Genomic DNA, 13238 nt, shown 5'->3' on the forward strand with positions numbered 1-13238 from the left:
CATAAACAGCACTTCCTCTTCGAGCATATGAAATTTCATTCAAACCGGACTAACTACTGAAGTTACAGATTTATATCTCTATTTTTTTCTATACCACTGTGCTATGATTTCCAAAATATGCTGCATACTTTCAGGTGTGGTAAATATTTCTAAATACAAGTTAGCTTTTTCGACTTAATTGTGGTATTTCTTTTTTAGCATAAATTTCAAATTAAAAGCAGTATATATTGTCTTCTTTTGTTTAATAATTTAATAACATTTTCGCAACTACAACTGTGAAACCCTTTTATACACAACTGACAAATAACATGATACTACAAATACAAATCTTTTCATCATGGAAATATTGTGATCCTTTACACTTTTTACACATGAACATAAAAAATGTATGATGCTAGACTGTAAAATTTGGAAAAAAAAACGGGAAACAAGAATTGACATCCAATATATTATATAAATACAAACAAGTGTTAAATAACATAAATATTTAAAATACATATAAATAAAATTAAAAACGAAATGGTATACAATTCTATAAGGCAGGAGAGAAAAAATATATAGAGGAAATTTATATGTATATATGTTTATAGGAACTATGACATGATTGACATATTGTCACTTTAAAACGAAAAACAAGCAGTAACATAAAAAAAGTGAAAAATATGGGAATATACCAAAAAGTATGGCCCCATACTGGCCCTTAAATAATAAAACTGTTTTTTTGTAAAGCAAACATAAGCCAAATTCAATATCAGTTTTATAAAATAAATACAATATTATATTAAATTAAGAATATACATACAAAAAACTAAAACAACAATTATTTTAATTAAAATTGTGTTGTAGTTGTAGTAGCTGGGTTTTGGTTTTTAACTAAAACGAAAAACTATAAACAATTTGCATATAAAATATTCATGCATACAATTTTTGTAATTTTTTATTTTTTTGATGGAAAACTACTGCTAAAATTAAACTAGCAAAAAACAAACGAAAAAATACTAAAATAAAAAAATAAAACGCCAAGAACTTTGAACTGAAGCTTTGTTTGCAAATGAACAAATGTAAAAAAATTAAAAATGAGTAGAATTTTTTTGTTAGTAACCTGTAGCACACGTTTGGGTAAATTGCGATCATCTTCCTCGGTGATTTGGGTGCGATAGGTGGGTCTCTCAAATACGGGAGGATTATCGTTGACATCTTTGACGTGTATTATAACGGTGGTATAGTTTTCCTTTAAATTATCCGAAGCAGCTAAACGTAGCTCATACTATAGAAGGTTGGAGGTGTGTTTTGGGGTTTTTTGTTATAATGTTAGTGTTATAGATTATTTAGAAATAAACAGTTTTATGATTTTTGTAATATATTTCTAATATAAATATTATTCGTTTTAATATTGCTGTAATTTATTTTTAATATTTGTTGATTTAAGATAATTTTAAGTTGTTTTTCTAATTTGTGTTCTCAACATCTGTTAGATTCTTCAAACTTTGTGAAAAATAGTCATGATTTGAGGTATACTTTTAGGATAATATTTAAAAAGAAAATTTTCCCTAATTGCATGGAAAACTCTTGTTCATATATTTTCAAAAAGAGAAGTGAAAATCCAAATAACTCATACCTAGTTTCGGGTTGATGATCACTGTCTTGGTTGTTTGATTTTGATTAATCCATTGGTTATTTTAACTGAATTTTGTCTCGGTGCCAATATTTATTTTATGTTAATTGCGGGAGTATGTCAGTTGTATCCCAAAATATTATGCTATGATTTCATTAAACTTATTTCTGATGAATTTGATATAGACATTGAAATACATAAGACATTTTCTAGGGCTAAAACCCTATTCGAGGAAGATATTTCTCTGTGGGCTATGTGAAATCATAGACGTATTTTAATCAATAGCTTTACTTATCACTTGCAACACATTATCGACAGATCAGAACTTTGGGCACTCAGAGCCATTTAGTAAACCAGAAGGTAAATATGAAACTAAATTCTTTAAAGAATTAAATATCAATTCGTTCTTCGTTTCCAATACAATACAATTATTTTGTGCCTAGACCAATTGCAATATTCTATTCAAGTAGAAAAGCTACTTCGATAACTGCTGTAAATGAATAGAAGAGAAGCTCTTCCTCAAAACATAAGCAGCAACTCTTGAATAAAGCATTACCTCTAAAGTATACCTCATTTTACAAGACTTCTTTTTCGTTATATTACATATTTAACACTTGTAATAAGTAGTACGTACAAATTTCTATTGGTAACTTATTTGTGATGTGTTTTGAATTCCCTAATTCTTGTTTTTATAGATTTTTTTTATATAAATTTCTTAAAATTTTAACCAACTTACCCTTCTGCGTGTCTCATAATCCAAAGCACCCGCCACATAAATAGCACCGGTCATATTTTTGACAGCAAAGGCACCACCAATGTTACCGCTGGTGATTTCGTAACGTATGCGAGAAGCTAGAGAAGGGGATTTTTTATAAATATTAATATAAACACTTAAGGGAAATGAGTTTGTTATAAATACAAAGAAGTTTTAATCTTCTAAAATAAAATTGAGTTTGATTCTATATATATTATTATCTTTGTTTTCTTGTATCCCTTAAACTATACTTTGGTTTTGTAAAGCATTTAATCCCTAACAGCACACCTGTGGGAAGGAAACCAACTCAAACAGGTTCTTCGCTGGTAGGGACCGATTTTAGTTATAATACTTGATCTGAAAGTGACTTATTTCACAAGTCACAAGTATAGTTTCTAGAACTGCTGGGTATTTAACAATATTTAAGTGTATATATGTACTTACATTCATCATGATCTTTGGCGGTAACTGTTAATACCGTATGCTGTATATCTTCATTTTCATCGACCTCAGCTTCATATAAACTCTTATCGAAATAGGGAGGATTATCGTTTTTATCCGCAATGCCAATACGTATGAATTTTGTCACTATTAGAGGGAGTAAAAGAGAAAAAATAATAAAAATTAATAAAACTACACTTAAGTAATTATCACGTTTTTCATATAAAAATTATTATTTTTATTAAACCAGCAACATACACACTCACGACAACCGAATAATAAAGAGAAACGTGTTAATATGTAAGAACTGTCTAAAAAAAAAAAAATTTTTAAGAATATTTTAATTTCAGTATTATATACAACTAAACAATTTATTTATGCTAAACATGTTTGGCATAAATTAAATTAAAATACTTTCTCCTTTTGGTTTATATTAATACTGTATAAGTAGCAAATGTACTTATTTATTTTATTAAGTGTTGCATAAATATTTTGTTTATTTATTTGTAAATTAAACACACATAAAAATACATGCATAACGCCTTTAGTTATGCTGTAATATGATAAATACTGTTAAGCCTTAAAGTATGTTATATAAATATGCTTTATAGATTAATAAATTATTTAAATACTATAATTTCTTAGATTTATTTGTAAAAGTTTTTTGTTTTTATGGAATTTTTGTAAATAATTTGCATACTTTTAGGTGGTGTTTTGTTTTCATAAAATTGCCTTCGAAAACTTAATTATTCTTGTTTATCCCAAAAGTTTATCTTGTTTTGTGTGTGTGTGTTTATTTGCCAGACAATATTGTTAAAACTGACAGCATAAATATGATACAGTATTTAGTTTACTAAATAATATGTAACTGTCAACTGCATTTAAAACAGACTAACACAATGTTAAAAAAAAATTGGAAAATATTAGTAAAATATGTAACTAATTTAAATATTTTTGGTTTTTTTGTAACAACAAATATTTAGGAAATATGTATAAATGTATATAAAAATTGGGGAGAAAAAAAAAACAGAAAACCAACTTTCATAGCTGCTGGCTGGTTTATGGTAAATGAACATCATAAAATATTATAAATTTAGGTATTCTAAAACAGCAAAGAATAAAAAAAATTTATTTAAATAAAAAATGGAGTGATTTTAAATATTGAGTTTCACTTTTGACCAGAAGATTATTAAGTTTGTTTCGAAAATACAAGGTCAAAGTTTAAAACGTAGTTTTTAGAGGAAACATTAATTTAACCCTAACTACCAAGTCTAATTTCTTCAGGTTTCTCAGCAACTTTTCGAAAAATTTTAAAACCTATATTCACAAAAAATTTTTAAATTTGCTGAAGGTTTATGAAACAAATTTTATATGTAAAAAAAAATTAGCTTTAAAAATGTTTGAACAATTTTAAATTTATTATCAATAGGTCCTCCAATTTAATGAATTTTTGTTATTCATATCTTCTCTGGTGTACAGTATTTAATATTGTACATTGTCTGCCTGACTTGTTTATTATAAATTCTAATTGTATTTGCATTTGCATTAACTGCAGACATATTTTGTTTCACAAAATTCTAATTCTAATTGTATTTGTTATTTATAATTTACTTAATTAAACTTTTTATAATACTGTCTTAATAACAATGTTAATTTGCATTTAAAATCAGGTCATCTACAAAAGACATTTGGCAAATAATTATCATTTAAAGCTAAAAAGTTGACAATTTGTATACAATTTTTACTAAGCCTTAAGTAAGTTAGGCAACAAATAAAATTATATAATTTTATTTATCAACAATAACAAAACATTGAAAAATAAAATAAACAGATGGTCAAGATAATATAAATGCATAAATTAGTCAGAATTTATTTGAATAGACATTTAAATGAAAATTGTTTTTGTATTTTTCATAAATAATTCTTTAAAATTATTTATTAATCCTTGCCAATTATATGTATTGCTATAATGGCTATTTTCCTCTTATTTAAAAACCACTGTACATATGAATAATATTATTTATACTCAAACGTATTTATATGCCATTCGTACTGGTGCACGGAGTCGTGCATTTATAAATATCTCGTATTTGTATATACTCCCACTATTGCTCTCCTTCTCTGTGGGTCTATGCTTTGTTGTAGTTATTGTTTACTTATTGTTTTTGTGTTTATTCGGATTACTTTTCGCCATGACTACTGTTTGTTTACTAATGTTTTTGTTGTTGTTATTTTTGTTAGAGTTTTTATTGTCGGCTTAACTGTAATTGTTTTTTTTATTATTAAAAGGAGCCTACTTTTAGGAGAGCAAAAATTGCATATAGTTATTCGTAATATTTGTAACTCATGTTATGTAAAGGCACTATTAGTACATTTCATTTCAGATGTTTTTAAAATATAACGGCAATGTTGCATTAATATAAACAATAAACTTTTTATTTATAATGAATTTTTTTTAATTTTTTAAAACTATATAAAAAAAATAATATTTACTTATTTCCAAAAATTTTACTATGAATAAGGATTGAAGTAACAAATATATGGAATATTCTAGAAATAAATTTACATAAACAATAAAGCTGTTTTTCATAAAAACATTTTTATTTTATAAAACAAATTTTCTAATATTATAAAAACTTCATATCAAAAAAACTTCATCTTCAAGATAAAAATCGCAAAAAACTTTAAAAAATTCGATTTTTTTTACCTTTTTTACCCTGTTCAGATCCATATGTAGCAAACCGTTCAAAATTCAAGGAAAAAATCAACTACAAAAGTGTACCTAAGATCTCAATAAACAACTTTCTAGAACATATGTATGAACTTCCTAGGAATGATTCTTAACACCCTTTAGGTAGGTCAATATAAGTTAGTAAGAAAAAACTAAAGGAATTAAGTGTTTTTGGGCCATAAACAATTAAATTTTTTCCGATTTTGATCCTGAATATGAAGTTTTTTTTTGATTTTATATGTTCAAAATTTTTGTTCTTTATGACAAGAGCTACAACTTTGCCTCAGAGAACTATTTGCAAGATATAAGCCTGAAAAAATTATCACTTTTTTGCAAAAATGATACCGAGGCCCCAAATCTTTGAGCGCCCGTAAAAAAAAGTGCATGACTTTGGCCAAAACTGGGAGACAAGGGTCTTTTTTTTGGTCTTCTATCACGTAGTGGTATCCGTATATGGGTTTATTTCCATGACTCAAAAAATTTTTGTTTAACAGCTTAAACCAGCGACTTTACCTAGCCCCTTTGGAAATAATCGAGAGATGACTTTGAAGGCCAATTGACAGTTCTATTGCTAGACATCCAGTTATCGCCAAATTTTGATTTAAATAAAGCGATGGTTGCGTTTGCCGTATGGCTTGCATTAATATCAAACACATTTTCCAAAAAAAAAAAATCATTGATCTTGGTATGGATTGACCGTAACGAGAGCTCCGACTTAATTTTTGAAGAAATATGGTCCGATGATGCCGTTAAGCCGAAAATGACCTTCATCGCTGAATACATTTTTGCGATAAAATGTTAAAATGTTACTCATAAATTTGTCCAAGTTCTAACTCAAATTGCATAAGGATATGTATTAGTTATGCCTAACATTTTTAATTTTGAAGATTTATTATGCTTTTATCCTCTCCTACAAATGGATGGTTAACCCTTTAATGTATATTGTTGCCAATTGTCTACATTCCAGTTCCACTTAATTTTCTCTCTCCTACAAATGGATGCTTAACCCTTTAATGTATATTGTTGCCAATTGTCTACATTCCAGTTCCACTTAATTTTAGGCGAATATAAGCTTGATACTAATTCAGATTCTGATTCAGAAAAATCAAATGGAGTACGAAAAGTGTCAACTAACGAAATTCTAAATCAAACTAAAGCTAAAGGAAATACATATAATAAATACAAATCAACTAAATATTTGATACTTTATAGAAAAATAAAAGAAAAAATCATGCATTTAAGGGTTAAAAGGACTTATACACCCTTTTACGCCACCATGTTTTAAATATTTCCTAAATCTATAAATTATTTTACAGACAGTTTTTAATTAAACAACAAAAAAGATTAAAAAAAATGTTGCTTTTTTGGTAGCCTTTCAATATTCATATGAATGAGTTTTTCCAGTTTTTCGCAAACTTTTTAACCACTTCCTTTAGCTATTCATGTTAATTGTTGTGGCGGAAATTGTTGAATAAATTTCAAAAACAATATGTTGTTTTACTTAGTTTTGGCGTTAACACCAGAAAAACAGCAATCGTAGGAGGTCAAATGCGGCATTTATAATCATGAAACAATAAATGTGGTGAAATTAATGCATAACTAAGAAAAATAATATGTGACAGATATACAATTTAGGATAGAAGGGGGACCATACGCCACTTTTTTTTGAGGCGATCTCAAATTGAAACCACAATACATATACTAAATTTTTTTCTTGTTTCGGATAATTAGATATGATGACTAAGGTTTTATTTATTTCAATCATGCCTATCTCATCTCAACATATATATATTTTTAACATTTCTAGACTGATCAAAAACGTAGAAATGGGACTGATCACATTAAAGAGCAAGTGCATAACAGCATGTTCTCTTTATGCCAAGCACTGCTCTAGAACTAATTGTTCTTGAATATGGATATTTATATCGTTTTTACAAAATTTTCTTATTATAAATTTAAATTTCAAAAATAATTACAGTTTTTATTTTATAAATGACATGAATAATAATTTCATGTCAATTATTATAAAAAAAAAACATTTAATTAAACTGAAATTATCTACCATATTTATTTATTCCTTATTTATCGATTATTTTTAAATTAATATGATACACATAATTTTTTTTATAAATGAGTTCTTCAGCAAAAAAGATTTTCATTTAATTTAATGATAAATCGAATTTTAATTGAATTTTTACTCTTGAGGGACTGACGACTGTAATTGTGGTTACAAACCACAAATAATTTAAAATTGTACCCGGAAGTTTTATTTCTAATACCACAATAATAACAATAAAAAAAACAAAAAGAATTATAGTGAAACACAAAAAAATAAATAGAATATTTTTACAATTTTTCTGCAAATTGTTTTTCTACAAAAAAATAAAAAAAAAAAACAGAAAGCAGAGCAGCAAACCAATTCTCTTGACAATAAAAGACGGAAAAACTATTTAATACTGTTGAAATTCAGTCAAGTGTTAAACTTAGCGATAAACTTTGCTGGTTTTTTGTGAGTTTTTTTTTTGCTGTGCTACATGCCTCCATGACACCAGCAGTTTTAAGGCTCTAGGGGCATAACGACAAAAAGGAGGGAAAATACTAACAAACTTTCAAATTGTTTAGGAAATAATATTGTTATAGGAAATTTATCCAAAATATTATAAAAAATAATGGGAAAAAATATATGTTTCTTGTTATTGTGCCCCATACAGTTGTAAGAAATTGTAATTTATGTTTTTTTAACAGTTGTTTAGTTTTGACTCACTCTCTTTGCAGTTAAACACTTTTCCGTTTTAAGAAAAGTTTGCATGATATTGGATTTATCTGTGATTTAAACCATTTTATTATTTTCATTCAAGTTGCAAAGGAAAAGTGTTCATTTTGATTTAGTATTGATAAAATCTTTTGTTTATTTTATAAAGATATCAAAAATAATGAGATGGTGTTATTTTTGTTTTTTTTATAGTTTTTATATCAAATAGATGATTTAAGAAAAATAATGAGAAATTCATTACATCCTCAAGCACACATTCAGTGTTCAAATTTCTAATTAACTCTTTCCGTTTTAGTGGTCACTTTTTTAACCACCTTTTCTAGAGTCTTTAAACAATTTTTAATGACATCTATTGGCATTTTGCTAAACAATTAAATCTTTTTAAGGCAAAACTTTGCCTTCAAGTTGCTCTGTTTAAATTACGCTTTTTAAGGCAAAACTTTTCCTTCAAGTTGCTCTGATAAGATTACGCTACGAAAATTGTTATCATAATTATTATTAATGCTAACCGCAATAAGGTGGTTAATAAACTAACCACCTTATTGCATAAAAACCTTTAGCTGTATTTTTATTTTTCATAGTCTATGGAAGTCTTGAAAATGCAATATTGGGATAAGTGTCACATGACTTATATTTTCTATTGTAAGGGAAAGTGTAAGATTTAGAACAAATTTCGGAAGCTGGATTTCATAAGCGCCTTTTTGGACTTGTTTACTTAGTAAAATGTATAAATTATTAGTAATATTTTCCACAATATATTTAATACACCATTAAACTGACTGTTGTTTACTATTGCTAACACATTAACAATTAAATAAAATCATCTATTCTCAACACATTAAGATAACTACATAGAAGTTTAATTTATTTAAATAAAAACATTTTTAAACACACAGCACACTCTGTTACATCTAAGAAAAGACAAAATAAATTGAAATTAACATTTGTTTTTAAACTAATATATAATATCCTTGTTGTTATCTTAATAACCAAACAATTATACAAATAACAACAACATTTTCTAGGCCAAAATAAATAACAACAAAAAAGGAAAACAAATTATATACAAACATAAATACAAACACATGTAGACCCGGCAGTTAAGCATGTAGTCAATGTATCCCTTATAGACAGTAATTGTTAATAATATCTGATCACTTGGCTGAATCCAATTTATATGTTTCGGGTCATTTGAATAGACATTTATATGAAAATTTTATTTGTGTTTTTCATAAATAATTCTTTAAAATTATTTATTAATCCTTGCCAATTATATGTATATATTGCTATAATGGCTATTTTCCTCTTATTTAAAAACCACTGTACGTATGAATAATATTATTCATACTCAAACGTATTCATATGCAATTCGTACTGGTCCATGGAGTCGTTTTTATAAATAACTCGTATTCGTATATACTGCCACTATTTGACAAGTTTGTGCTCTTTGTAGTGCAGGGAGAAGTCAAATGGTTACTTTATACATTCCAGATACTCTAGCGAGAAGACAATTGTCACTTAAATGTCTCTAAGTAATCTAGAGTATAGTCACTTTAAGCCACATGATCCGTATGTGCTCTTAGAAGTCAATTGGTTACTTCATATATCCCAGGTAATCTATCGTGAAGTCAATTATCCCTTTCGTGTCGCTAAGTAACCTATAGTGTAGTCACTTTAAACGTTTATTTCGTTCTGAACATTAGAAAGTCAGATGATACGTATGTGCTCTTTGTAGTGCAGATATAACCCAATTGGTTACTTTATGTATCCCTGGTAACCTAGCGTGAATTTAATTGTCACTTTAATGTCTCTAAGTAACCTAGATTGTAGTCACTTCGAACGTTTATTTTGTACAGTATTTTAGAAAGTAGTTATTTTACCCACCAGAAGTTATCTATTGGAGAGTTGTCGTAGGATGGTGTGTTCACAAGCAATTGAATATTGGACTTTCTATGAGATGGCTTTTTAACTGACTGTATGATTAAAATAACTAGTTATGTAAGTAACTAGTTAGATAGCCAGTAAGGTAACTGAGTTTATGTAACCTGTATGTTAATCCAATACGATGACTACTTTGTACCAGCTGTCAGACAATCCCATTGTAATTAAAAAGAGTCAATTGACCCCCTGCTTGCGGAATTCACTACTTGTCACTCTAATCACTAGTTCGAGACAGTCTCCTAGAACTGCTGGATATTAATAACAACATCCTATGGATGTGAGTGAGTGCTAGAGACAGAAGGTATTTAGTTATTTCTAAATAAGCTTTTCAGGTGAATTTGTATAATTTGATGTGTATGTCTGTATAGATGTCATTATGTATTTAGTTAAGGTATTATCATACACTCACATACACACTCTTATATCTATTACACACTAATACGTTTACATGTTTAAGGATTTATATTTATACATTTATGGGTTCTTAAGATCTCTTTATGTTAATTTTATGTATTTTACTGTAATTTCTATATCAAATCTGTTGTAGTTGCACAGTGGGGCTGAATAAAAATATTTAGAAAAAAAGAATTCAGATATATAAACAGACTCGTAGTTGCAACCTAATTTGTTGCCTATCGAATGACTCGGTTGCCCACAGACAATTTTTCGGTTTTAGCTACGGACAATCAGTCAATAAGGAAGATTTTCGATTGAAGCAACCAAACTTTTGTTACCCCTTCTAAAATTGTGTAGCCACAAATTTTGGTTGCTACTAAGAATCTGTTTTCTCTGTGTAATATTTAATAATATGTTTGTTCGTAACTCATTTGACAGCAAATATCAAGGTGCTAACAAACATACTGTTTAAGAAATTCCCAAAAATAGAATTTTTTTAAATGCTGAATAATAGATGGCGTATCAGAAATGTTGATTTTGACACGGAAGACAAATACCGACCAGGCCTGCCAAAAAAGTTTGAAGACCAAGAATTGGAGGCATTACTCCATGAAAATTGTTGTCACACTCAAAAAGATCTTGCAAAATTATTGGGAGCTTAATTTCAAAATGTTTGCGAGCAGCAAGATTCATCCAAAAGCAAGAAATTTGGGAACCATATGCATTGAATCCGAAAGACCTTAAAAACATGATTTTGCATGTCCTAAATGATGTCTGAACGCTATAAAAGAAATTTAGTTTTGCCACGAATCATTAATTGCGATATAAAATGCATCCATTACGATAAGCTGAATCGACACCAAAGCCAAATATTCATGGCGATAAGGCAATGCTCTGTATTTGGTGGCAGCAAAAGGGTTTTATCTATTATGAGCTCCTGAAATCAGGTCAGACCATCACACGGAACCTGTATCTAACGCAACTGATTCGTTTGAAATGAGCGTTTGCCCAAAAAAAATGCCCAGAATATTCGGTCAGAAATGAAAATACTCGGCCACATTATGAAATACCTGTTAAAAAATATTTAGAATGAAGTGGTTGGGATGTTTTGCCTCACCTGCCTTATAGTCCAGACCTTACCCCGTCTGAGTACTATTTGTTTCGATCGCTTCTGGGATACGTTTGACTTCAGAACAGAGTACCCGAAATTGGCTGGATTCGTTCTTAAGGTAGGGTCACACATGGCAAATATTTGCTCAAAAAAGCGTAACCACTTTTTTTTAGCACAAATTTGTTTGACGTGTTTACTCTTACAAGTATTTTGTAAGATAAAACAGCATCAAATAAAATAAAACTAAATTTTTTGTTTTGAATCAACCTAAGTAAAATAAGTTTTTCAAATAAATAAAAGAATTAAAATGTATTTTATTTAGTGGTTACGACTTTTTCGTCAAATATTTGTCATGCCTTTAGCCTCAAAAGATGAGCAGTTCTTTTGGCTCGGAATCTATATGTTGCCAGAAAAGTTGGGAAAGTTTATAGCTAACAATGGCCAATACTTTGAATAAAAGCTAAAAATATTAAAAAATGCCGCATTTTAAAGTCATACACCCAATATGATTTTAAATACGTTATAGTATCTAAAACTACTGACTCTTTTATAATCTCAGCTTTGGGATTTTAGAGCACTTAGACTAATGTCAATATTACGATAAAAAATGAGGTAATTTCGAAACTCCTAATAAAGTCCTATTAGTATATTTTATTAGACGTTCTTTTTTTGTAAAGCTATGACTATTGAGATGACTTTACAAAAGGAAAGTATTATGAATTCCTTCCTCATGCAAAATTTTTCAAAGAAACAATTAATGATAGTGAGGTTTCAATTAAACAAAGACGAAAACCCAACATTATCTCAATTTTCAAGTTTAAAATCGAACTTTTTGTTTACTTTTTAACTAACAGCATGAAATTTCGTTTCGGTCATAAGTTCAGTTTGATATTATGGAAAACCCCGAGCCGAGGTATGTTGTAAATTATGAAATTTAAATTTTAAAACGCCTATAAATTGAGTGGCTGAGACCCGATAGCCCCTCACGTGAGGTGAGATAAACTCAATTATAAATGCTTGATTTATTTTCAAAATATTTTGATTTTGTTCCACTGTGTGTTGTAATATAGAACTGATGTTGTTGTTCGTGTTCTTGTACTTGTTAACATATTTTTAAGCTAGCACGTGTGAGTGAGTAAATATGTAAGGATGTGTGTCTATTTTCCTTGTTTAAGTAATTGTTATTTGTCCAAAATAAGATGAGATTTTTAACATGTGTATGTTTTAGTAATTACACTGTGCAGCAAAATGGAATATTACTAATAAATTTGCAAAATAACAAGACTAAAAGCCTAGTTGAGTAGTTACATGATGGCCTTTATTTAGTATTTTTGATGATCCTTAAAACCGAATGCTGAAAATTTCAGCAAAATCGGGCAACGTTTAGAGGTTGCATTATTATTTGAATGTTTGAGTTTTGGGTCAAAGTTTATACGATTTTCATTAAATTTTTGAGACTATCAAAAATAAAAAATA

The 13238-nt window shown here is 28.2% G+C and overlaps 1 protein-coding gene across 5 annotated transcripts in view; it reads right to left on the reverse strand.

The window, feature by feature from the left end:
- Window positions 1-13238, reverse strand: part of CadN (Cadherin-N) — a 305582-nt gene that overhangs the window by 49211 nt on the left and 243133 nt on the right. For 3 of the 5 annotated variants that reach the window (XM_065501305.1, XM_065501303.1, XM_065501304.1), the window contains exons 11-13: window positions 2814-2957; window positions 2352-2467; window positions 1103-1267 (exon numbers count right to left, since the gene is read on the reverse strand). In XM_065501305.1, coding sequence (XP_065357377.1) covers window positions 1103-1267; window positions 2352-2467; window positions 2814-2957 — 425 coding nt within the window. The remainder of the gene's footprint in view (window positions 1-1102; window positions 1268-2351; window positions 2468-2813; window positions 2958-13238) is intronic. The other 2 variants (XM_065501307.1, XM_065501306.1) reach the window with 1 other exon arrangement.

This window comes from Calliphora vicina, chromosome 2 (assembly GCF_958450345.1).
Source record: "Calliphora vicina chromosome 2, idCalVici1.1, whole genome shotgun sequence".
NCBI lineage: Eukaryota > Metazoa > Arthropoda > Insecta > Diptera > Calliphoridae > Calliphora > Calliphora vicina.